The sequence below is a fragment of the Amia ocellicauda genome, chromosome 12 (genome assembly GCF_036373705.1).
Source record: "Amia ocellicauda isolate fAmiCal2 chromosome 12, fAmiCal2.hap1, whole genome shotgun sequence".
In the NCBI taxonomy this organism is placed as follows: domain Eukaryota; kingdom Metazoa; phylum Chordata; class Actinopteri; order Amiiformes; family Amiidae; genus Amia; species Amia ocellicauda.
Genome location: NC_089861.1, coordinates 24,793,668 through 24,817,729, shown reverse-complemented (window position 1 = coordinate 24,817,729; position 24,062 = coordinate 24,793,668). Strand labels below are relative to the sequence as shown.

At 54.9% G+C, this 24,062-nt stretch overlaps 2 protein-coding genes across 5 annotated transcripts in view; both read left to right on the top strand.

The window, feature by feature from the left end:
- Nucleotides 1-18,511, top strand: part of sptbn2 (spectrin, beta, non-erythrocytic 2) — a 44,141-nt gene extending 25,630 nt beyond the window's left edge. For 2 of the 4 annotated variants that reach the window (XM_066718921.1, XM_066718922.1), the window contains 32 exons: nt 59-139; nt 262-377; nt 542-654; nt 1,564-1,751; nt 1,875-1,992; nt 2,330-2,488; nt 2,741-3,043; nt 3,203-3,356; nt 3,501-4,371; nt 4,488-4,625; nt 4,850-5,609; nt 5,703-5,905; nt 6,030-6,120; nt 6,298-6,444; nt 7,262-7,525; nt 7,663-7,887; nt 8,130-8,219; nt 8,361-8,636; nt 8,806-8,936; nt 9,070-9,274; nt 9,357-9,731; nt 10,244-10,488; nt 10,675-10,813; nt 10,991-11,075; nt 11,197-11,393; nt 11,539-11,678; nt 11,880-11,955; nt 12,689-12,757; nt 13,765-13,958; nt 14,117-14,290; nt 14,490-14,532; nt 14,715-18,511. In XM_066718921.1, coding sequence (XP_066575018.1) covers nt 59-139; nt 262-377; nt 542-654; nt 1,564-1,751; nt 1,875-1,992; nt 2,330-2,488; nt 2,741-3,043; nt 3,203-3,356; nt 3,501-4,371; nt 4,488-4,625; nt 4,850-5,609; nt 5,703-5,905; nt 6,030-6,120; nt 6,298-6,444; nt 7,262-7,525; nt 7,663-7,887; nt 8,130-8,219; nt 8,361-8,636; nt 8,806-8,936; nt 9,070-9,274; nt 9,357-9,731; nt 10,244-10,488; nt 10,675-10,813; nt 10,991-11,075; nt 11,197-11,393; nt 11,539-11,678; nt 11,880-11,955; nt 12,689-12,757; nt 13,765-13,958; nt 14,117-14,290; nt 14,490-14,532; nt 14,715-14,948 — 6,604 coding nt within the window. In that variant the 3' untranslated portion in view covers nt 14,949-18,511. The remainder of the gene's footprint in view (nt 1-58; nt 140-261; nt 378-541; nt 655-1,563; nt 1,752-1,874; nt 1,993-2,329; nt 2,489-2,740; nt 3,044-3,202; nt 3,357-3,500; nt 4,372-4,487; nt 4,626-4,849; nt 5,610-5,702; nt 5,906-6,029; nt 6,121-6,297; nt 6,445-7,261; nt 7,526-7,662; nt 7,888-8,129; nt 8,220-8,360; nt 8,637-8,805; nt 8,937-9,069; nt 9,275-9,356; nt 9,732-10,243; nt 10,489-10,674; nt 10,814-10,990; nt 11,076-11,196; nt 11,394-11,538; nt 11,679-11,879; nt 11,956-12,688; nt 12,758-13,764; nt 13,959-14,116; nt 14,291-14,489; nt 14,533-14,714) is intronic. The other 2 variants (XM_066718923.1, XM_066718924.1) reach the window with 1 other exon arrangement.
- A 2,977-nt stretch (nt 18,512-21,488) lies between these two features.
- On the top strand, nt 21,489-23,856 carry LOC136764028 (prokineticin receptor 2-like). Its single transcript, XM_066717860.1, has 2 exons — nt 21,489-21,958; nt 23,031-23,856. Exons 1-2 carry the CDS (start codon nt 21,489-21,491, stop codon nt 23,854-23,856), a joined length of 1,296 nt encoding a protein of 431 aa, XP_066573957.1.
- The last annotated feature ends 206 nt before the right edge of the window (nt 23,857-24,062 follow it).

Here is a 24,062-nt window from a genome sequence, read left to right as displayed (position 1 = left end):
TGCCCATATGTCTCCTGTTGCCCCCCTTTCTGTACTAATGCCCCGCTGTCCCCTACAGGTACCCCAACGTCAACGTTCACAACTTCACCACCAGCTGGAGGGACGGCCTGGCCTTCAATGCCATCGTCCACAAGCACAGGTCAGAATCCAGCTACGATGTGCTACACTGTGCTACTGTGTCATGCTATAGTTTATTATAGTGTGTTGTCCAACACTCTGCCCATTTGACGCTCTGATTTCCCCCCCCCGTTCGTCCTGTAGGTCCGACCTGATCGAGTTTGACACACTGAAGAGGTCCAATGCCCACTACAACCTGCAGAACGCCTTCAATGTGGCTGAGAAGGAGCTGGGCCTCACCAAGCTGCTGGACCCCGAGGGTGAGGGGTGGGGGCTAAAGGAGGAGTGTAATGTGGTTGGGGAGGGGGTCACGCGGGGGCTGGGGGGGAGCAGAAGGTAACCAAACAAAACCAACAGGGCTGTTATCCTGAACCCCCCCTTCCCCTGTCCGTATCTCATCCCTCTGTCAATCCCCCCCCCGCAGACGTCAACGTGGACCAGCCAGACGAGAAATCTATCATCACCTATGTGGCCACGTACTATCACTACTTCTCCAAGATGAAGGCCCTGGCAGTGGAGGGCAAGAGGATCGGGAAGGTGAGGAGGAGGAGGAGGAGAGGGATGGATGGATGGATGGAGGGAGGAGGGGAGTGGAAAGGGGAGTAGGAGAGATGGGGAGGGAGAAAGGAGAGGAGTGTTGAGGGGGGTGAAACACTGAAATGCTGGTTGGGATTGCATGGGGAAGATGGACAGACTGGGAAAGGGGGAGACCATGTGGCTCGCCCAGCATTGTTTATGAACTGGGAACTCTGGGCCAGTGCACCGGGTACTGGGCCGTTGGACAATGTCTGTGTGTCAAATTCACGATTATAATCCCCCACCAGGAGTGACTCACCAATGCTGGTTACACCATATTCGCAAGACACTCGTTTTAGCCCTACAGGCCAGATGCCAGAACCGGGAAGGAGTTTCCCGCAGCAGACAAGACCAAAAGTACCCAAAAGTACATCTGTTTTAAATCTGGCAGAGGGTCCTGTTGAGAGACAAATATAAAATAAACGCTTCCAAACTCGCCTTCCCTTCTTGGCGGAGTTGGGCACCCGAAGGCCCCCCACGTCATCTGTAGCGAGAGCAGGCACTAGGCGTGGGACACTTTGGGTTTTGCTTACGTAATTGATTTAAGTTGGGGGGCTGATGTTGGTCAGAATGAGTGTTTGTTCAGCGGTATTTAGGCCCAGAGTGCATGTGGATCGCCAGCACTGTGCTTCCGTGACCCAGTATACTCTCTGGTTGGGGCCTGCTGACCTCTTGTGGTAGCCCAGGGGAAAAACAGGTGCTACTTTAGTACCCATTCAGACCTGAGAGAGGGGGTGAAGGGATGAAGGAGGAGCAGACAATTTTTATCATTTAGCTCATGCCTTAATGCAACGTGACGAGTCTGGTTTGTCAAACACTAAAACACTTCTCTCCCCTCTCTCTCTCCCCCCTTTCCTGCCCCCCCCCCAGGTCCTGGACTACGCCATTGAGGCGGACAAGCTGGTGGACAAGTATGAGTCTCTGGCCTCAGAACTGCTGCAGTGGATTGAGCAGACCATCCTGACACTGAACGACCGGCAGCTGGCCAATTCCCTGAGCGCCGTGCAGAACCAGCTGCAGGCCTTCAACACCTACCGCACCGTGGAGAAACCACCCAAGTAAGAGCAGGGCGAGGGAGAGGGGAGGTAGTGGAGTGATGCTTTTTGCTACAGGACAGTAGGAGATCAATTATATATTATATAAAAAAATATATAAAATTACTATTTTCTGTGGTTCTGCAGGTTCACTGAGAAGGGAAACCTGGAGGTTCTGCTGTTCACCATCCAGAGCAAGATGAGAGCCAACAACCAGAAGGTCTACATGCCCAGAGAGGGGAAACTCATCTCAGACATCAACAAGGTAGATCAATCCCTGTTGCCTGCCCAGAGAGGGGGTGGGGCTTCATCTGAGTTCTGCTGTGATTTGTTGATCTGTGAAAGAGGGTTGGGGCCTGATGTAGGGTGACTATCCACCATGAGTCCAAGTTCAGGATGGCATGTTGCGGGACGGTTGGTCACCCTAGAGTGACATTGTCATGGGGTGGATTATCTACAGGAACGGTCTAGGCTTAATTATGGGTGGTGAGGGGACCTCCTCATTGCCTGCCTACTGGTATATGAGGCTAATGATTGGCTGCAGGGGGTGGGAGGGCAGTCTCAGGGAATTCTCCAGTAACTGACTGTGTTGTGGGGGGCAGGCATGGGAGCGGCTGGAGAAGGCGGAGCACGAGCGGGAGCTTGCCCTGCGCAACGAGCTGATTCGCCAGGAGAAGCTGGAGCAGCTGGCGGCCCGCTTCGACCGCAAGGCGGCCATGAGGGAGACCTGGCTGAGCGAGAACCAGCGGCTGGTGTCCCAGGTCTAGAGCCCACTGCACCACTGTCCTTCTCTTCCTCCCTCTCTTCTGTTCTCTCCCTCTCTCTCCACTTCTGTCTCCCTTCCTTTTCTTTCTGTTATTCCACTTCTCTCTGTCCCTTTTCTGTCTCTCTCCCTCTCTGAAGTAAACTGACACAAATACACAATGTGTGTCAGTCCCTTCATAAGATTAACCTCACTCTTCTCATCTCCCTTTACTTCCTCTCCCCTCTCCTGTCCCTCTGTCCCTCCCCAGGACAATTTCGGGGTGGACCTGGGCGCGGTGGAGGCGGCCACCCGCAAGCACGAGGCAATCGAGACCGACATCAGCGCATACAGCGAGCGCGTGGCGGCGGTGGCGGCCGTGGCCCGGGAGCTGGAGGCCGAGAACTACCACGACGTGCGGCGGGTGGTGGCGCGCCGCGACAATGTGCTGCGCCTCTGGGAGTACCTGCGGGAGCTGCTTGCTGCCCGCCGAGAGAGGCTGTACCGCAACCTGGACCTGCAGAGGGTGCTGCAGGAGATGGTCTACATCATGGACTGGATGGGGGAGATGAAGGTGAGGCAGGGAGAACTGGGTGGGAGTGGGAGAGGGAATGGGAGGGGTTGTTTTTCTGTCTTGCATGCTTGCTTTCCCTCTCAATTTCTCATGCTTTGTAAACCTCCCTTTAATATCTGTTTCTCTCTGTTTTTCTCTCTCTCTTCACCCCCCCCCCAGGGCCGGCTGCAATCCCCAGACTGTGGGAAGCACCTGCACGACGTGGAGGACCTGCTGCAGACGCACACGCTGGTGGAGTCCGATCTCTCCGCCCAGGCCGATAGGGTGCGGGCCGTGCAGGCCGGGGCCGAGAAATTCACTGCCGATGACGACAGTGAGTGGGGAATATGCGCTCGCACACAAATGACACACGCATGTAAATACAGACTGACACACACACAGACCAATTCACTGATCGGCACTCAAACACTGATGCCCACAGTGACGTACTAATCAAAAATCCCTCCCTCCCTGCCAGGCTACAAGCCCTGTGACCCGGCGCTAGTGCGAGAGCGGGTCTCCCTTCTGGGCAGCGCCTACCAGGAGCTGGGCCGGCTGGCGGGCGAGCGGCGGGCCCGTCTGGAGGAGTCCCGCCGGTTGTGGCAGTTCTTCTGGGAGCTGGGTGAGGAGGCGGCCTGGATCCGCGAGCAGGGACAGATCCTGGCCTCCGAGGACTGCGGGCGTGACCTGACCTCCGCCCTACGGCTGCTCAGCAAACACGAGGCCTTCCGCGACGAGATGGGCGCCCGTTACGGCCCGCTGGGTGCCACCATCGGCTCCGGGGAGGCCCTGGTGGCCGAGGGGCACTCGGGGGCAGCCGAGGTGGGCGAGCGCATTGTGGACATCCGGGCCCAGTGGGCGCAGCTGGAGGGGCTGGCCCAGGCCCGGGAGCAGCGGCTGCGGGAGGCGGTAGCGCTGTTCCAGTTCGAGGCGGACACCAACGACATGGAGGCCTGGATCATGGAGACGCTGCGGCGGGTGTCCAGCCAGGAGGTGGGCCACGATGAGTACTCCACCCAGACACTGGCCAAGAAGCAGAGGGAGGTGGAGGACGAGATCCACAGCCACCGGCCCCTCATCGACTCCCTCCACGAGCAGGCCCTGACCCTGCCGGCCGGTCGCGCCCGCTGTCCCCAGGTGGAGGGCCGTCTGCCCGCCATCGAGCAGCGCTACGAGGAGCTGGAGGCCCTGGCCGCTGCCCGCCGCCAGGCTCTGGAGGGGGCGCTGGCCCTGTACCGCATGTTCAGCGAGGCGGGTGCCTGCCAGCTGTGGGTGGGAGAGAAGGAGCAGTGGCTCCACGCCATGGAGATCCCCGACAAACTGGAGGACCTGGAGGTGGTGCAGCAGAGGTGAGGGAGAGGAGGAGGAGGAGGAGTAGGGGGGGAAAGAGGAAAAGGACCCATGGGCAGGTGGGGCAAGATGGGCACTGCCAGGCTCTAACAATCTGTCTGTGCCTGTCCCGCAGGTTTGAGACCTTGGAGCCCGAGATGAACAACCTGGCCTCTCGCATCGCCGACGTCAACCAGGTGGCTGAGCAGTTGCTGGGTTCAGAACAGTGCAACCCGGAGCAGATCCTCAGCACCCAGGACCAGCTCAACTCCAGGTGGGCCCAGGGGCACCCCCGCTGCCTTATGACATCACAGCCAACTACTGTGCCCCCTCAGGCCGTCTCAAAATAAAATGTATATTTTCTCAACCCATTTTCTCTTTCCACATCCTTTGCCTGCCTCGATCCCTCCTCCTAACCCGTCCATCCCTCCATCCCCTTCCATCTCCCTCCCTCTGCCATCCTTTTCTCCATCCCCCTCCCCTACTCCCTACTCCTAGATGGCGGGAGTTCCAGCAGCTGGCAGAAGAGAAACAACGTGCCCTGGAGGCGGCCCTGAGCATCCAGAACTACCACCTCGAGTGCACCGAGATCCGGGCCTGGATGTGCGAGAAGACCAAGGTCATCGAGTCCACCCAGGGGCTGGGCAACGACCTGGCTGGGGTCATGGCCCTGCAGAGGAAGCTGACGGGCATGGAGCGCGACCTGGAGGCCATCCAGGGCAAGCTGGACGAGCTGAGATCCGAGGCCCACAGGCTGGCCGACGAGCACCCCGCCCCGCAGGCCGGGCAGGTGCAGGAGCGGCTGGGGCAGATCCAGGAGGTGTGGGAGGAGCTGACGGGCACCCTGCGGCGCCGGGAGGAGGGCCTAGGTGAGGCCAGCAAGCTGCAGGGCTTCCTGCGCGACCTGGACGACTTCCAGGCCTGGTTGTCCCGCACACAGACAGCCGTGGCCTCTGAGGACAGCCCCACTTCCCTGGCTGAGGCCGAGGCGCTGCTGGCCCAGCACGAGGGCATCAAGAACGAGGTGGACAACTACCGCGAGGACTACCAGAAGATGCGGGCGTTGGGCGCGGAGGTGACCCAGGGCCAGACGGACGCCCAGCACATGTTCCTGGGGCAGCGGCTGCAGGCGCTGGACACGGGCTGGCACGAGCTGCGCCGCATGTGGGAGAGCCGGCAACAGCTGCTGGCCCAGGCCTGCGACTTCCAGACCTTCCTGCGGGACGCCAAGCAGGCTGAGGGCTTCCTCAACAACCAGGTGAGGGGACGGTAGATGGAGGGGAGGTGATGAGGGGATGGGAGGGAGGAGGGGAGTTCTCCACTCAGTCACTCACTCTCTCTCTCTACCCAGGAATATGTCCTGTCCCACACGGAGATGCCGTCCACTCTCCAAGCGGCGGAGGCGGCAATCAAGAAACACGAGGACGTGCTGACCACCATGGAGGCAAGCGAGGAAAAGATCATGGGTGTGGTGGACAGTGGCCGCCGCCTCATTGCTGAGGGCAACGCCAATGCCGACAAGATCCAAGAGAAGGCCGACTCCATCCGGGAGAGGTGAGGGGGAGGGGGGTGACGGGTTAAAGGCTCCATTTTCTATACAAACCCATGCAGAACAGTTTATGGTGTTTTAGTGTTCAAACTGACCACCTATCGATCCCTCTCTCTCTCTCCCCCCCAGGCACCAGAAGAACAAGCAAGCTGCCAGCGAGCTCCTGGCCAAGCTGAAGGACAACCGGGAGCTGCAGCACTTCCTGCAAGACGGACAGGAGGTAGGCCCAGGGGTGGGGTCATAGGTCGGGGGTCAGAGTTCGTGGTGGTGAGCTTGGTGTGAAGTAAGACACCACCCGACGAAGCCGGTACAGTGCCAGGCTCCCGTGCAGCAGGCACCACTGTCTCACCTACACCTACACCCCCACCCCCTCCTCTCTCCTCTCTCTCGGCTCCAGCTGACCCTGTGGATCAACGAGAAGATGCTGACGGCACAGGACATGTCCTACGACGAGGCCAGGAACCTCCACAGCAAGTGGCAGAAGCACCAGGCATTCACTGCGGAGCTGGCCTCCAACAAGGACTGGCTGGACAAGATCGACAAGGTATTGGGGCTGGGGTGGAGATGACAGGGGATACTGGTTATCAGACGGTTGTAGTGGTTCAGCAAATTCTCAGGATCTACCGATGACGATGTTTATTACAAAAAATACAAATCCAGGTTAACCCAGAGCTCTCCTCACACAGGTAAAGAACTTGGAATGAGAGTGTGAGAAGCCTTTTTGTATCTTCATTTTATCTCATTAATAGTACAACATGCATTATAATTAACACAGGCCTGAGTTTGTTACTGTTGTTCTGTTTGAGTTGATTGGTGCCGGTCAGCATTCTTCAGGCAGCAGATGTTTATCAAAGACATTGTTTTAAGTCCTCAACCAAATACTTGAGCACTAAAACACACAACCTTTATACTGTTTAACTGATTCAGCTGATTTAATTAACCTGAAGACATTAGTTGATTGAAATAACCAAAAGACAACCGCCTTATACAATCCAAGAAACAATGAACCTAAGACACAGACAGGGTCACATGACTTTGGATCTTTGTAGCATCCTGAGTAGTTGGTACCTGGAAATTGTATAAAGTCGAAATGCAGTTCTTTTGTGAAGGCCCCCAGTTGATTTCCGGTCCCGTCTGTCCTGTACCTCCTGGACGCCACTGTACAGCCCCATCCGACATAAAAGACACACCAGCAGAGACTCATAAGACCAAAGGAGAGACCCAGCAGACACTTCATAAGAGACCTTTTGAGACTGTGAAGCAATGTTGGACTGATAAGACACTAAACGAGTACACTGAACACTGAACCCTCTCTCTGTGTGTCCCTCTCCTGTGTCCCTGTCTGCGTCCCGCGCCCTCAGGAGGGGAGGGCCCTGGTGTCGGAGAAGCCCGAGCTGGAGCCGGTGGTGAGCCGCACACTGGCCGAGCTGCAGCAGCTGTGGGAGGAGCTGGAGAGCACCACCAAGGCCAAGGCACAGTGCCTCTTCGACGCCAACAGGGCGGAGCTGTTCACCCAGAGCTGTGCCGCCCTGGACTCGTGGCTCGGGAACCTGTCCGTGCAGCTGCAGAGCGACGACTACGGCAAGGACCTGACCAGCGTCAACATCCTGCTCAAGAAGCACCAGGTGAGGGCAGGGCAAAGAGAGGGGCAAGCATGTGTCAAAGGTCAAACGTTGTTGATTCTGAAAGAGCAGTAATCTCATGGACATCCCCGCATCCCTTCTCCCTCTCGCTCTCTCTCCTTTCCACCTGCCCCACCCAGATGCTGGAGAACCAGATGTCCGTACGGGAGAAGGAGGTCCAGGCGTTGCAGAGCCAGGCCCAGGCGCTGGCCCAGGAGGACTGCGGGCTGACCGAGGTGGACGGGCGGCAGCAGGGCGTCCAGGAGAACTTCTCCCAGCTCCTGGGGCCCCTGCGTGAGCGCCGGCTGCAGCTGCTCGCATCCAAGGAGGCACACCAGTTCAACCGCGACCTCGAGGACGAGATTGTGAGTTGGGCCTTTTGTTTGCTGCCCCCTTCTGGACAGGCTGAGTTACTGCCACCAACAATTAAATCCTACACTTCCTGAAAGCTGGCTTGCTTTTTTTTTCTCCATTGATTTAGGTTTTTGATTAATATTGCTCACAAAGCTGTCCTCTCTCTCTCCCCACACTTCCCTTTTTTCTTCCACTCGTCCTTTCCCCTCCCCCCACTCTCCATTTCTCTCCTTCTCTCCCTCTCCCTCTTCAGCTTTGGGTGAATGAACGCATGCCCCTGGCCACTTCCACAGACCATGGCAAAGACCTGCCCACAGTGCAGCTCCTCATGAAGAAGAACCAGGTGAGGAAGAGCTTGTGCTGAATTGTATTATGATGATTGTTGTTGTTGTCTGATCTTCTGCAGTGACTGACTGACGCCCTATTTAAATCTCACTTCCTATATTCTAGTGTCTCATTGTCTGTGTTGTTCTGTTCTGTTCAGACCCTGCAGAAGGAGATCCAGGGTCACCAGCCGCGCATCGATGACATCCAGAGCCACGGGCGTGCGGTTGGGGGCAGCGGCGAGGGGCAGCAGGGGCTGGAGGGGCGGCTGGCTGAGCTGGCAGACTCGTGGGCACTGCTGATCAGCGAGGCAGAGAGCCGGCACGGGCGGCTGGCTGAGGCTCACCGTGCCCAGCAGTTCTACACTGACGCGGCCGAGGCCGAGGCCTGGATGGGGGAGCAGGAGCTACACATGATGTCCGAGGAGAAGGCCAAGGTGAGCGGGGTGGGGCAGAGAAGATTGGAGGGGTAGTAAGAAGTGTTCAGTTGAGCTCGGTATTTCTCCGGAGTGTTCAGTAGTGCCTAGATGTGCACAACTGTAAGGAGTGTTCAGGAGGGCTCGGTGTGTCTCGTGTTGACCAGTGTCGTGTTGTTTGTGTCTGCAGGATGAGCAGAGTGCCGTTGCCATGGTGAAGAAGCACCAGGTGTTGGAGCAGGCACTGGAGGACTACGCCCAGACCATCCACCAGCTGGCCAACAGCAGCCGGCAGATGGTCACCAGCGAGCACCCAGAGAGGTGTGCAGGGTGTCAGTTAGGGTGGGCGGGTGGGGATCAGAAACAGGGCAACTGCAAATAGTATAGAAGTCTTGCTCTAGGTGTGTAATGACTTCCTGTCTGTGTCTCCCCTAATCCCCCCCCACCGCCCCAGCGAGAGGATCAATCTACGGCAAGCCCAGGTGGACAAGCTGTACGCAGGGCTGAAGGACCTGGCGGAGGAGCGGCGGGGCAAGCTGCAGGAGCGCCTGCGTCTGTGCCAGCTGAAGAAGGAGGTGGACGACCTGGAGCAGTGGATCTCGGAGAGGGAGGTGGTGGCCGGGTCTCACGAGCTGGGCCAGGACTACGAGCACGTCACGGTAACCAGCTCTCCCTCCATCCGTCTGTCTCTCTCTCTCTATTCTGCACAATGAAATAAACCACATCCCCCCACCCACTCAGATGCTGCGAGACAAGTTCCGGGAGTTCGCGCGGGACACCAGTGCCATTGGTCAGGAGCGGGTGGACGGGGTGAACGCGCTGGCGGACGAGCTGATAGAGACGGGCCACCCGGAAAATGCCACAGTGGCGGAGTGGAAGGATGGCCTGAACGAGGCCTGGGCTGACCTGCTGGAGCTCATCGACACACGCACGCAGATGCTCTCGGCCTCCTACGAGCTGCACCGCTTCTACCAGGACGCACGCGAGGCGCTGGGCCGGGTGCGGGAGAAGAGCGCCGCGCTGCCCGCCGACCTGGGGCGAGACCTCAACACCGTGCAGCACCTGCACCGGCAGCACACCACCTATGAGCACGACATCCAGGCACTCAGCGGACAGGTACGGGGCTGGGGTGGGTGGAGAGCGAGGGGCAAGTGGGATGGGTAGAGAGGAAGAGCAAGGGAGAGAGTGTGAGGGGAGGAAGAGCAAGAGAGAGAGAGTGTGAGGGGAGGAAGAGCAAGAGAGAGAGAGTGTGAGGGGAGGAAGAGCAAGAGAGAGAGAGTGTGAGGGGAGGAAGAGCAAGAGAGAGAGTGTGAGGGGAGGAAGAGCAAGAGAGAGAGTGTGAGGGGAGGAAGAGCAAGAGTGTGGGATGGAGGAAAGGGGGAAGAGCAAGAGCGTGGGGAGGAAGGGTGGAGAGAATGAGTGAGATGAGGCAGGCGAAGAGAGGGACAGAGGCAGGGGAGGAAGGGAAAGAGGGATGGAGGTAGAGTAGGAAGAGAGAGAGAGAGAAGGAGGGAGGGGTACCTCCAGTGGACCTTGGAGAGCCAGAGAGAGAGCCGAGAGGAGGAAACGGGAAATGACATCAGACCAAAAAATAAATAAATAACGCCACTGTGACATCACTCACTCAGGTGCGGCAGGTGCAGGACGACGCGGCGCGACTGCAGAAGGCCTACGCGGGAGAGAAGGCCGAGGACATCCAGCGGCACGAGCGCGCGGTGGCCGAGGCCTGGGCCGCCCTGCTGGCCGACAGTGAGGCGCGCAGGCAGGTGCTGCTGGACACGGTGGACAAGTTCCGCTTCTTCAACATGGTGCGCGACCTCATGCTGTGGATGGATGGGGTCAACCTGCAGATCGACGCCCACGACAACCCCAGGTAGGAGGAGCCGGAGAGGGATACGGAAGTGATAATAAATAATAATAAATAAATATTATTAAATAATAATAATAAATCTTCAATACATAGAAGTAAATAAAATAATGTATATATTCCCCTTTCACTCCTGATCCCTTAACTGCTTCACCAAGTGTTATTGTTGACCTCTCTCTCTCTCTCGCTCAGGGATGTGTCCTCTGCCGGCCTGGTCATCGCCCACCACCAGGACATCAAGAGTGAGATTGAGGCTCGGGCAGACAGCTTCACGGCCTGCAGCGACACGGGCACAGCGCTCATCCAGAAAAACCACTATGCCTCCGATGAGGTACCCCCCATACCCCCTATAAAGTGGCTCACACCTTTGCCTCCCAGCAGTGTAGTTGTGTCCTTCATGGCAGGATGAATTGACATCAGAGTGGCCAAAGCTTTGACAGACCTGTCCAGTGCTCAAGGACAGGGCGATGGGAACAATAATCTCTCCTCTCTCCCTCTGCCCTCTCAGATCCGTGAGAAGCTGGACCAGCTGCAGGACAAACGCACAGAGATCAACAGCAAGTGGCAGGAGAAGATGGACTGGCTACAGATTGGTAAGTCAGACCCTCAACGCACTTTCGCACCTGTGTCTCTGTGCCAGTCTGTGTGTGTCTAGACTATAATACCCCCCTGTACCTGTATGACTATTGTAACGCCCCCCCCCCATGCCCACAGTGCTGGAGGTACTGCAGTTTGGGCGTGACGCCTCGGTGGCGGAATCGTGGCTAGCGGGGCAGGAGCCCATCGTGCGGGCGGCAGAGCTGGGGGCCAACGTGGACGAGGTGGAGAGCCTGATCAAGCGGCACGAGGCCTTCGAGAAGCTGGCGCTCAGCTGGGAGGAGCGCTTCACTCAGCTGGAGAAACTCACCACGGTCAGTGGGCAGGTCTGGGGGCAGGGCGGTCGGTGTCCGGAAAGCGGACTTCCTCTCAGCAGTGAGAATCGATCTCTTCACTGCTTCACCAAGTGTCATTGTTGACCTCTCTCTGCTGTCGGTCTCGTTTCTGCCCCCCCTTCAGCTGGAGGATCGGGAGAGGAAGAGGAGGGAGGAGGAGGAAGAGAGGTTGAGGCGACCGCCCACGCCTCCGCCCGCCGAGCCCGAGGTGGTGCAGCCCGAGCTCGAGGACAAGAGCCAGGCAGCACAAGAGTCTGCCGCCGGGTAAGACCATCTTGGTGCCAAAATGACCCTTTACAGAACCAATATCTGTCACAATAATAGCAGAAAAAATCCACAAAGGAAGAGTAAACCTTGAAAGAGACGCATTTGATTCATATATTGATCCACTCTAATGTTGGCTTGGGTTTCACGAGAGTAAACCGATTCTCTCTCCCCTTCCCCCCCCCCCCCCTTCCTGAACAGAACCAGTTTGGACCAGACCACGCTGAACCAGTCAGTGTCTGTGAACGGAGTACACAGTGACCAAGACACCTCCCAGGTGGGTGCCCCCGTCCCCCCCACAGGAACCTGTGAGTGCATTGTCAATCCTCATTAGAGATGGCGGAAGCCCAGTGGCACAATCTGTCGCCTGTCCGTTTATCTCTGATCTGGTGTGTGTGTAAATAAAAGTTCTGTTAATACCCAGCAGTCAATAATATTAGTCTGTGTGACACGAGAGTCAAAGTAAAGCACCCAAATCTAGTCCTGTGTGTCAAAAAAGATCAGATGCACAAGAAATTTTATGGCTGGCTAGTGGCCCCAACAAAGGTACTATCCGAGTGCCCTAATCTATACCTCCCCTCACACCCCGAGTGAAGCAGTGGTCTCGCTCCTCTGTCTCGCTCCTCTGTCCACTACATCCTCCCCAGTGTCCCGTCTTCCCCTGTCCTGTCTTGTTATGAGTGTCCCGTCTCCTCTTGCCCCCCCACCCCTTTCAGGGGAGCGTTGAGAGAAGACCTGGGCAAATTGGGAATCTGAGAAGTGCCAGGCCTGTGGGCAGACAGAGGGTAGATGTGTTTTGTAGGCTCGGAGGAGGATGGGGAGTGGGTGGGAGGGTCATCCTGTGGAGAAAGGAGAGTGTGTTGTTGGAAACCACATCTAGACGACCCACACAGAGCGAGGAGGAGCTTGAGGATGTCGGCACCGGGACGTGACGCGCAATCAGAGATCAACAACCCCCCCCCCTTCCTGTGCGTGTCCCTAATGTGTCCCTGTTGCGTTTCTGTCCGCAGCCTGTGTCAGTGTCAGTGTCAGTGCCCGTGGCCAAGAAAGCCGAGCCCAAAGCACTATCAGCCGAGCGTGTGAGTACTCTGGACATAGCCTAGCCTGTACCCCCCCGCCCCATCGCCTCCTCACCCCCCCTCTGCTTCTCGCCTGATCCACCCGCGCAGTGCCACCACCGCAACTCGCTGCTACCAGAGGGTGCCGCCACCTTCTCACGGCATCCATGGCATCGCTTCTCAACCAGACTTGGTGGTTATGGATACGCCTTGGCATTTCCATCCATAGAGCTTCATTCATCCGCTTCAATAGAAAACCTCACCCTGCAGCGGGGCTGAGATGCCTGACGCCCGGCACCGCTTCAGCAGGGGAAAGGTTTCTCATGTCAACCTGGATGAGGGCATCTCCTGAGACATTTATAATAGTCATTTGCTGAGAGAACATCTAATCTCGGGAAGAAGCCGCTTGGTACTCCGGGGGACGGGGACGGTACAGATGGGTGCAGAGGTGCATTCTGGGTGGCTGTTGTGGTGCCCCAGGGTCCTCTGGGAGGAGTTGCAGGTGTGGTGGGGGTGAAGGGTGGTTTGGTTTCGACTGGGGGAGGGGGTTGTTGGAGGTTCTGAGTGGCCTGGTATGCGCAGGCTGTGGTGGTGGTGCCACCCCTCACCTGCCGCATCCTGTCCCTGGAGCTGGCGGCGTCCTTGTCACGATGGGGGAAAGTCATGCGTTACCGCAGCAAGCGACCACACTCTTCGAGGCCTGTGAGGCGGCCAGCAACCAGTCCTGTTTGTTTATCCACTTTTACTTTGATCCAGCGTGGCCAGGACGAGTGATCCCCTCTGAACCCGACCACTCTCTGCTATGTGCTGCTTTCCACAGCGCCCCCCCTGTGTCCCTGTGTCCCCTTATCTTTCACAAACCCAAGCATGGCCTGTTTGCAACAGCCATCCAAACCCCCCCCGCACACAATGGAACAGACCAGCATCCCCCTGTGTTCGTTGTGTTGGGATCCCAGTCCTGGGTGTCATGTTGCTGCTGTGGAGAAGCTGTGTTTAACTTATTCTCCCCCGCCCCCCCCCACACACAGGGCTCGGAGTCGGAGTCTGCAAACGGGCCAGGGCGTGACCGGGACAGCGGCCTGGCTTCCTTCTCGCGCCTGGAGCCCACAGCCTTCGCCACCCTGCCGGGCAAGTCCTCAGAGGCGGCCACCACTGACTTCATAGAGGGCATGCTCTGCCGCAAGCAGGAGATGGAGTCGCACACCAAGAAGGCGGCCAGCAGGTGCGTCTCCCTTTGTGGGGGCCCCATTGTCTTTCATGTTTTTGTTTCTTCCTCTTTCTTTTGACACTGCTTTTTTCGGTACGAGAGACTGCACTACACTACACGGCACTGTGCTGTACATGGCTGTAATCCCTGTGCTCTGCCCGCTGTGCCCCCAGGTCCTGGCAGAATGTGTACTGTGTCCTGCGCAAGGGCAGCCTGGGCTTCTACAAGGACAACAAGGGTGCGGCCAATGGCATCCCCTACCACGGGGAGGTGCCCATCAGCCTGGCAGAGGCCGTGTGCGAGGTGGCGCTCGATTACAAGAAGAGGAAACACGTCTTCAAGCTGCGGTGAGGAGGATGTGTGTGTGTGTGTGTGTGTGTGTGGCTGCTCTCCTCCCTGCTGCACACTAGTGAGGGCTGAGGGAAGTGTGTCTGTGGACATCTGCATGTGGCTGGGACAGGGGTGGGGTGGGGTGGGGTGTGCCAGTCTCGTGCTGGCAGCGGCGCAGCAGGGATGAGATGCTGATGTGTGTTTGTGGTTTTCCAGACTCGGCGATGGGAAGGAATACCTCTTCCAAGCAAAAGATGACGTGAGTGCTTCTCATTGTTATGGTCGTTATGACCATTATTACCATTGTTATTACCATGATTAGTAGCTTTTATGATTTTCGTTATGATCATTATCGCATTATGATTTATCCTTTCTTTCCCTCCAACCCCTCCATTGCCCCCTCACTTTCTCTCCTCCTCCCTCCCTCCCTCTCCATCCCAGGCCGAGATGAACTCCTGGATCCGCTCGATCGGCACCGCCGCCCCATCGGGTGATGGCGGGGCCACGGGCAGCGACCGGTCCCCCGGGGCCCCCAAGGGCCTGAGCCGCGCCATGACCATGCCGCCCATCTCCCCCAACAGCGGCGAGGGCGCCGGGGGGGTGACCATGCGCAACAAGGAGGGGAAGGAGCGCGACCGCGAGAAGCGCTTCAGTTTCTTCAGCAAGAAGAAGTGAGGGCGGCGGGGCAGCACTGCGGGGGGGAGACATCCGAGAACACGGCCGTGGGGGGGTGGGACGAGAGGACCAAGAGCCCCACCCTCCCATCTGTGCAAATTCAATACTGAAGGACCCTGAGGTTTCAGTTTGTCTATTTTTATTTCTTCATGGTTGTACTACTGTTGATGTTATATTTTATTTTTATTTTCCTCGCCGTTGCGTGTAATTATTTTTTTTTTTTTTTCTAAGATGACGTTTTAATAGAATATTTAAGTGTTGCGTGAGGAGACGCGTTAGAACAGAATTATTATTGTTACGATTATAATAAAGATTATTATTATTATTTTTAGGGGAGAGAGAGCAGCTGTGGGTCTGAGGATCACATCAGTACTTTGACAGATTTTTCTGTTTTGTTCGTTTGTTATGTGGTTTTATTTCATGATTTCAGTTTTTTTTCTTTTAATAGGAACAGCGATTTTTCGAAAGTGTGTTGACGTGCATTTTAGCTTGTAGGGCTGGGGGGGAACTAACTTTGACAACAAAAAATACTAAAAACAACTGAAGAGAAAAAAAGTTTTCTTTGGGTTTTATTGTAATTCAGTCTAATTTTTTATTTTTGTATTATTTGGTTGTTTTCTTCCTAACCGGCGAGAGCGAGTGTCACGGTGTGAGCCACCCCCTTCCCGAGTGCTGACTGCGCTTGAATCTCTTCTGTTTCCTCCTTCGCCGCGGGGGGCTTGGTTTTCCAGACCCCCACTGTCGGCTGCTCGTGGCTCTTGCTGCGCGGGGGGTGTGGGGGTGTGGTTTGAGGTTGTGTTTTGAGCTGCGGTTTTATTTCATTTGACTCGTTTGCTGGTCTCTTAGTTGGGTGCAATTTTTTTTTTTTGCTTTGTTTTTTATTTCCATTATTATGATGATGATGATGAATATTATGATGAATAATATCTTTCCTGTCCACCAGTGTTCATGCTGTCAAACACTAAAAGAAAAAATAACATAAAAAATAGAAAAACGAATAACATGAAAGGGTAATAGAAGCAGAGGGCGGGTTGGGGGGCCGCAGGGGCGGATCGGGTGTAGGCTTATCTTCCCAGAGCTGCCGTCACTGCCTTTGCGAGTCCCGTGTTTCCCTCCGGGGCAGATTTGGAGGTCGCGCCCCCAGCACTGCAGCTGCTCCCAGCCCTGTACAACAGAGCCTCATACCAGGCGCAGAACACAATGCTTTAAAATCAAGTGAAATGTCTGCATCTGATTCTGCTTCCTGCCCAGCCTGCACTTACGCTGCCCTGTTGCTCTTCCTCTTTTTTTTTAACGGCGGTGCAAACCCCGAAGAGCAGGTGTGTGATTCACCCCACAGGGTACAGCCTCGATCCGCGCCTCTCTATCCTGGTCTAACAGCGGGCTGCCAGGATTCAGTGCAGAATTCTTGGGGAGTCTGATGTGCCACCTTGAGGTGGGTGGCGGTCACCTGGCCTTCTCTTTCTGTGGGGCAGTTCAGCCACGCCGCCGTCACCTCCACTCCTCCGTGGTGTGGGACGAAATTGCTCGAGCGACTGCTGAAAGCTCAGAAGAGCAGGGGCGGGCGGGCGGGCAGGGCAGCTCGGCGATGCCCTGGGATCCTTGGAGAGGCCGCTGGCCCACTTGTGGATCTCCTATCTTGCTCCTGGTGTGGGGGGAGGGATGCCTGAGTGTGTCATCATTGGCTTTGTTTTGAGACAGGGTTTTTCTATCTGGTTGCCCAAAGAAGATTTAGTTTTTCTTCAAACTAAGCATAGAAGTTAAAAAAATAAAAAATCTGTGGAGTGTAAACCCTGAGGAACGGCAGGAAGACAACCCTCCATCAACCCTGTATCTGTCCACACCATCACTTCCCAGCATGCAGCACTTTGCCTCCCTGCACAGGCCTGCAGCAGCCCCTTGGCCTATACCACCTAGTGGCGGCGGGGGGGAGGTGGTGTTCGCTGGCCTCGTCCTCAGAACCGGGTCCTCATTCCTTTACTCGAGTGAGTCTGGGCTCAAATGAACTCAACTGCTTCACGTCTCTTGGCGGTCTGGACTCTTGAAATATACTTATAGAAAAAGCTCATGCTCAAAAAGATTTTACCCTTAATAATTCTTAAAGGAAGTGATCGGTTTCCTGCTTCCGTCATGCGGACACGGATCAAAGTACTACAGTAAATACATTAGAACTGCAGATGGTTTAATATCGCTTTCTGTTTGGGAGCGGCGGCGTCGTGTGTGGAGATCGAGCGACTGCTGAGCGATACTGTGAAGCCCGGCGCCGGTGGAGTATCCTGCATGCTGGGGGAGGGGCCACGCCCATATCGGCCCCTGACCCGGCTTCCTCTTCACCACGTCTCGTCTCCGGCTTCAGAGGGGGGGGACAGCTGGTGAGCGAGAGGCCGGAGAAACTGGAGCTGTGAGTTACTGAATCGGCAACACAAGAGAAAGTGAGGAAAAAATACAATTTTTTTTAAATTCCATTTCATTGATTATTTCCAAACCCTCGTCCCCGGCAAGCTCTCGCACCGTAGACGAAGGATCGGTGTGGATTCTGGACTGTACCGCGCTAGTGAAACGGGCCCGATTTGAAGGCAACTCAAATTCATCTGTTGGGGAGGGAGGGGTGTTTCATTAAGATGAAACTTAATTGGAAAATGATGGCAGGTAATGAAAGTCTACCTTTTGGGGGGGGTGAGGCTGTCAACTGGAAACCGACGATGCTGAGAACACCGACGCCTCTGGTTGCGGGTGTTTGTCCTTCCTTACCCGCCGGGCACTGTCCTTGTGTTCTGAGGCTTTATTTTGGCACCGCCGAGCTCGAGGGTGTTGCTCCTCTTGTCCAGTGTCGCCCGGCGCTGGGGGTGATGCTGTTTGGGCCATGGCTGCTATCGGCCTTCCCCTCGCTCGGTTCGCTGGTCTGGCGTCCGCGGTGTGGCTCTGCGATCTGCCGGCCCTGCCTTTGACCCACCAGCCCTTCAGGAGAGTCCCTTTAAAAGCCCTGTTACATAAACAGGAAAGCAGGAAACAGTGGTGGGGTAAACTGAAATCAATTATTTTTTCTGTTCACAGCAGAGCAGATTAGTTTCAGATCAGTGACGCTAAACTGGATGTTTTTCTTTGGGGTTGTTGTTGTTCATGATACAAACCAGTTCAACAAGCACAACTCCAGCTCCTACAACACAACCTCAACCACCGCGTCGCTCCCGCAATCCCCACTCGCACCCCTGCCCGTAGAAAAGGGGCTTCTGGATGCTGAAAGCCTACACCCTCTCCTGCCCCTCGCCCCGGGGGCTTAACATCTACCTTTTTTTGTTTTTGTTTTATTTGTGACTGATTAACTCATTCCAAGTTGTTACTACTACTATTAATTACTACTACTGCTGTTACAACTACTGCTACTGTTACTACTACTGTCCATTTTCAGATACATGACTGTAATGCCACGTTTTGCCACAAGATGGCAGTGTGCAGTGGACCATCCTCATTACAGACAGAAAACATGTTTGTTGACTTGTGTATCTATATCAGAAATAAAATACGATTTAAAAGAAAACTAAACAAAAAGCCAAAAAAAACTATTCTAGAGAGTTTTTGTCTTTATTATTATTCTGCTTGACGGTAGATGTGTAGTAAAGCCTTACAATTTATTTCTCCACATGCTCTCAGATAAAGTACACACGTGTGATGTACACAAACATTTTCTGTAGCAGTATTACGTCTTCCGTTTGCATTTGTGAGATGTAAAATCGGGGGTGGGGTGGCTTTGATGTATTTGTTTATTTAACCATCGCACTCCCCGACCCACAGCGCTTTACATCAGTCACACATGTATATACCTGTTCACCAGACACTTACACACACTGGTGTCGGCAGCGAGGAGGACACGGACTTGTCTCATCTCTGTCCTCCCTTCAGGTGCTTCTGTGACTTTCACTCCTCCGACACACCTCCTGGGAAGGGGGGGCTTTGTCTGTGGTCTGTAGTGTAACTCTGTAACTCTCGTCAGGGGAGGAGGAGGCTTGTGGCTCGTGGTGGTGGTGTTTTTTTTTTAAACCGCTTTTCCAGGTGCCCTAACTTCACCACCGAGTTACTCTCTCCTTATCTCTTCAGCGCAATACCTCGATGAACATTATGCAGGCTAATACCTCACTGTGCACTGTAAGCTTTTTGATCAAATATACTGAACACAAGTATAAATGCAACCTGTAGAGTGTTGGTCTCCTATTTCATGCGCTGAAATTAAAGATCTCAGCTGTTCCATTCGCACAGAAAGCTTATTTCTCAAATTCTGTGAACAAATCTCTGTGAGCATTTCTCCTGTGCCAAGATCATCCATCCACCTGACAGGTGTGGCAGATCAAGAAGCTGATTAAACAGCACAATCATTACACAGGTGCGCCTCGTGCTGGGGACACCGTTGTCTCAAGTTTTGAGGGAGTGTGCGATTGGCAGTACGTCCAACCGGCCTCCGAACCGCAGACCACGTATACCACACCAGCCCAGGACTCCTCATCCGGCTTCTTCACCTGCTGGATCATTCGACATCAGCCACCCGGGCCACTGATGACACTGTGGGTTTGCACATCCGAAGAACTCTTGCACAAACTGTCAGAAAGCGCCTCAGGGAAGCTCCTCTGCGGCTCGTTGTCCTCTCCAGGGTCCTGACCCGCCTGCAGCTCTGCTGGACATTCCTGCAGTCAGTGTGCCAACTTGAGAAGTGAGATCCAAAGCATTTATTGAAATGGCCCAATTTCCCAGTAACTCAGCGACATCTTTGGAAATGTTGCATGCTGCGATTATATTTTTGTTCAGTGAAATGTATAATTTGAGTTTGTCAAATCAAGTTATCATTCATATTCTTCTTGTGTATAAATTATATACATAGGATTTATTCTCTTTTTAAAGGAATAATACAGTGAAGATACAGAAGTAATAATTTCTGTAGATCAGTGTCAGCTGCCTAATGAAATGCATGGAGAGAGAGGGAGGGGAGGAGAGGGAACAGATGAAGGTGGTTGGAGTGGAGGAGAGAGGCAGACTGGGGGGGGATAGAGAGGGAGTGGGAGAGGAGGAGGAGACTGAGCAAACGGCATCAGTTGGACTCCTCAGCGTGTGGTGCGGCCCCTGCGATCACCCGAGCCTGGGATCTGAGAGGCAGGGAGGAAGAGCAGCAGGTTAGCCAAGACCCAGCCGAGGATGGAGTGAAAGAAAGAAAGAAAGTAAGTGAAGGAAGGATGGAAGGAAAGCGTTGATTCTCTGTGACATGGGGCTCCAGTGAGAGAGGTAAGCCCACGCTGCCCGGTGGGCTCCCTGCCGCGCCACACACTCGTGTTTCTCACAGACTGGCAATCTGTCGCTGGCTGGGTTTGACGGGTTCGACAACGTGTTGATATGATTCAATTCACACTAAAAGGAGATTGTACTACCACTGCTATTATTATCAATATTATTATTTTAGCATTTTATGTAGCTGTATATATATTTTTTTTATGCAGACTGTGCTGTAGCTCTATTGCACAATGTAGTCACTACCCGCTCCTGTCAGAGGGATACGGCACTATTCCTTGTGTGGAAATTGTGCGAGAGACCAGTCTCAATCTCCTTGGTGTCCCACCCTCCAGTTGATCCCTGAGGTGCTCTGTGTGCGGCGCACTGTCTTCTCACAGTGTATTGTACTCCTTCGAGAAGGCTGTTTCTCTGGTCAATCGATCAGCCCCCCATGGTGTCCTGCTGCACGAGCGATCAGTGCATCACAGACACTTGTGATGTCTGACGGCGTGTATAATTAATACCCGTACTGTGTGTGTGGGGGAGGGGGGTGTCCTTTCGATGGCACTTTGAAGGAGATCAAAAGAAATATAAATCAGTCTGCCCTCTGTGTTCAGGGGTTGAGGATCTGAGAGGACGAGCCGAGGAGACTAAAGCCCATTAAGACATGAGGAAAACCTAATTAAAAACAAAGAAATCGGTTTCACATCTCTGCTACTTCAACTCGTTTTGTCTTTTCTCTGCCGGCGGGGCGGGGGGCTTCTTCTGTGTGGAGCACTGAACAGGGGAGGAGTCCTGGATCTGTGCAGAGGGAGGTTTTGCAATCAGTGTTGAGCGCTTGAGACCTGGACACTCTTGAGGCTGCAACAGGTCGGCCTAATCAGGACCGCACAGGAGCCATCTAATCAGGCCTCCTCCTCCTCTGGGGGGTCTCACTCCCCAATCACAGCGCCCGTCCTCAACAGATTAACACACAGGTCCCACAGGAATTGGTCCCAGTCTGGACCTAGTCTGTCCCCCCCACCTGTAACCCTGACCCTCACCTCCTGTACGTGATTTCACATCAGCGCACTCGACGGACAAACACATTTTGTAAGCTTCACACTACTACAAAAGCACAGTAACTGTCTTTCTGTCTGTTTGTGTTACAGTCTGGAGATCTGAAGGGGACTGTTGCAACTTCTTCAACTGAGAAACACACACACACACACACACACAAAAATATAGACACACACAAAACTAGACGTACAAAAACACAGAAACGCACACAAATTAAAACCAGACAGGATGGATGACCCTTGCGCCAGCCTGGCAGACTACTATTCCGACCCCCTCCCGGCCGGCGCCGTGGTCCCGGGCCCCGTCTGGAACCATAACTGCGACTATGGGCCCCTGCCGGGCGATGGGGCTGGGCAGCAGGAGGTGGAGACGGGTGATCGGGCCTACGTTGTGGCCCGGGTTGTCATCGGGGTGGCGCTGGCGGGCATCATGCTGACCTGCGGGGTGGGCAACGGCCTGTTTATCGCCACCCTGGCACGCTTCCACAAGCTGCGCAGCGTCACCAACCTCCTGGTGGCCAACCTGGCCGTGTCGGACCTGCTGGTGGCAGCCGTGTGCTGCCCCTTCGAGATGGACTACTACGTGGTGCGCCAGCTGTCCTGGAGCTTCGGCCCGGCGCTGTGCTCCTCCGTCACCTACCTACGCGCTGTGTCCCTGTACGTCTCCACCGACGCCCTGCTGGCCATCGCCGTGGACCGGTGAGGAGCGCCCTTTCTGGCTCCCTGTTTCTCCTTCCCATTTTCATTTCTTTTTTTGTTTTTCTGTTTCTTTTCATGCTTCTGTCCTCCTTTCTTCCCTTTTCCTTTCTCCTGCTTTCCTTGGGTCACTGTCTGTCTTTTATTTTTCTTTGTTTCTCTATCTCTCTTTTTCTGTCCGTCTGTCTTTATACCTAACTAGTATTCCTGGGATTCTTTCAGCATATATCTCCAGCCCAAGTCGAACCCACACACACACTCTCTCTCATAAACACACACGCACACACTTTCTCTCACACTCACACCTTCTCACACACTCCCACACACACACACACACACAGTACAGTAATCTCCAGAAGTGCCAAACACTACTGTGCTGTGAATCGGCTCCAGCGAAAGGGGAGGCGCTTTATTTCCACACTGGCTGGCCAAGCCCTGGCGATCGTCCAGTCCAGCTCCTGGCAGCATTATCTTTCACTGTGAAATTCCTTTCCCAGATGCCTGTGGCCCACCCACAGAAAAAGTCAAACCGTAATAAATAAATAAAGAAATACACATATAAATAAATGTATTTGTATTTCCTTTCCCCTTCAGACAGGTCACTGTCTTCTACAGTTAGGTCCATAAATACCTGGACAGTGACACAATCGTCATAATTTTGGCTCTGTACGCCACCATAATGGATTTGCATGGAAACAATCAAGATGTGCTTTAAGTGTAGACTTTCATCTTTAATTTGAGGCTAGTTACATCCAAATTGGGTGAACGAGACCCTAAAAATGGGGGGACCACATATAAAAATGTGTGTAATTCCTACACCGTTCACCGCTGGATGTAACTCCCTTCAAATTAAACCTGAAAGTCTAGACTTAAAGCATATCTTGATTGTTCAAATCCATTGTGGTGGTGTACAGTGCCAAAATGATGACAATTGTGTCACTGTCCAAATATTTATGGACCTAACTGTAACTCTTGCACTGTGCCCCTTGGCAATGTGGGAGTTTCTGTTAATCATCGCCTGACACATCCCCGTCATATCCTCAATACCCTCGTCTCCCACTCCCGCGCCCCCCAGGTACCTGGTCATCATTCACCCTCTGAGGCCCCGCATGAAGCTCCAGACGGCCTGTGGCGTCCTGGCAGGCATCTGGCTGCTGTCGCTGCTGGTGGCGCTGCCCTCCGCCTACTTCGCCACCCACACCCACTTCGGCGCCTTCCAGAAGGCTGGGCAGAAGACCTACTGTGTGCAGATCTGGACCGCAGACCAGGCTTCCCTCTACAAGCCCTACTTCCTCTTCCTGTTCGTGGCCCAGTTCCTGGGGCCCGTACTGGCGATGACGGGCTGCTACGCCTGCATCTGCCGCAAGCTGTGGACCAAGGACCTGCCCGGGGTGCAGACAGCGCAGCTCCGGGGGCGCCTGCGTGCCCGGAGGAAGACCGTGCTGGTGCTGGTGGGCGTCCTGGTCAGCTACGTCCTGTGCTGGGCGCCCTACTATGGCTACGCCATCGTGCGGGACTTCTTCCCCGGCCTGCTGCTGCCTGTCACCCACTCCGTGTCGCTGTACTACCTGGTGGAGTGCATCGCCATGAGCAACAGCGTCATCAACACCGTCTTCTTCATCCTGGTCAAGAACAACACTGGCAAGTACGTCAAGCGCCTCCTCCTGCACCGTCACCAGTGCCACCGCCGCAGCCCAGAGAAGAGCACCGTCGAGTGCCGCTCCTCGCTGCCACCACCACCACAGCCCTGCCTCTCCCCGCCTGCCCCCCCGCCGAGCTGTTCCACGGAGAAGCAGCGCGAACATCGCCCCACGACGCACCCGCCACCGCCCTCTCCTGGGTGTTGCACACCAGGAAGTGAGACACGGCGACACAATGGATCCCAGGACACGAAGATGTGAAGTTTTGGCATTGGACGCTTCTCTCACTTTTACCAGCAACCTGAACTCTCTGAATCTATCGTGCAATCTGACAACTCCCTTCTTGGGGACCTGTTAAATCACAGTTGTGTTGATGAATTTGTATAATGGGACAGACAGGATGAGCCACACTGTTGTTTAGACCCCCACAGCCGAGAGCCCCAGGGCACGGCCTGTCTGTGATCCGA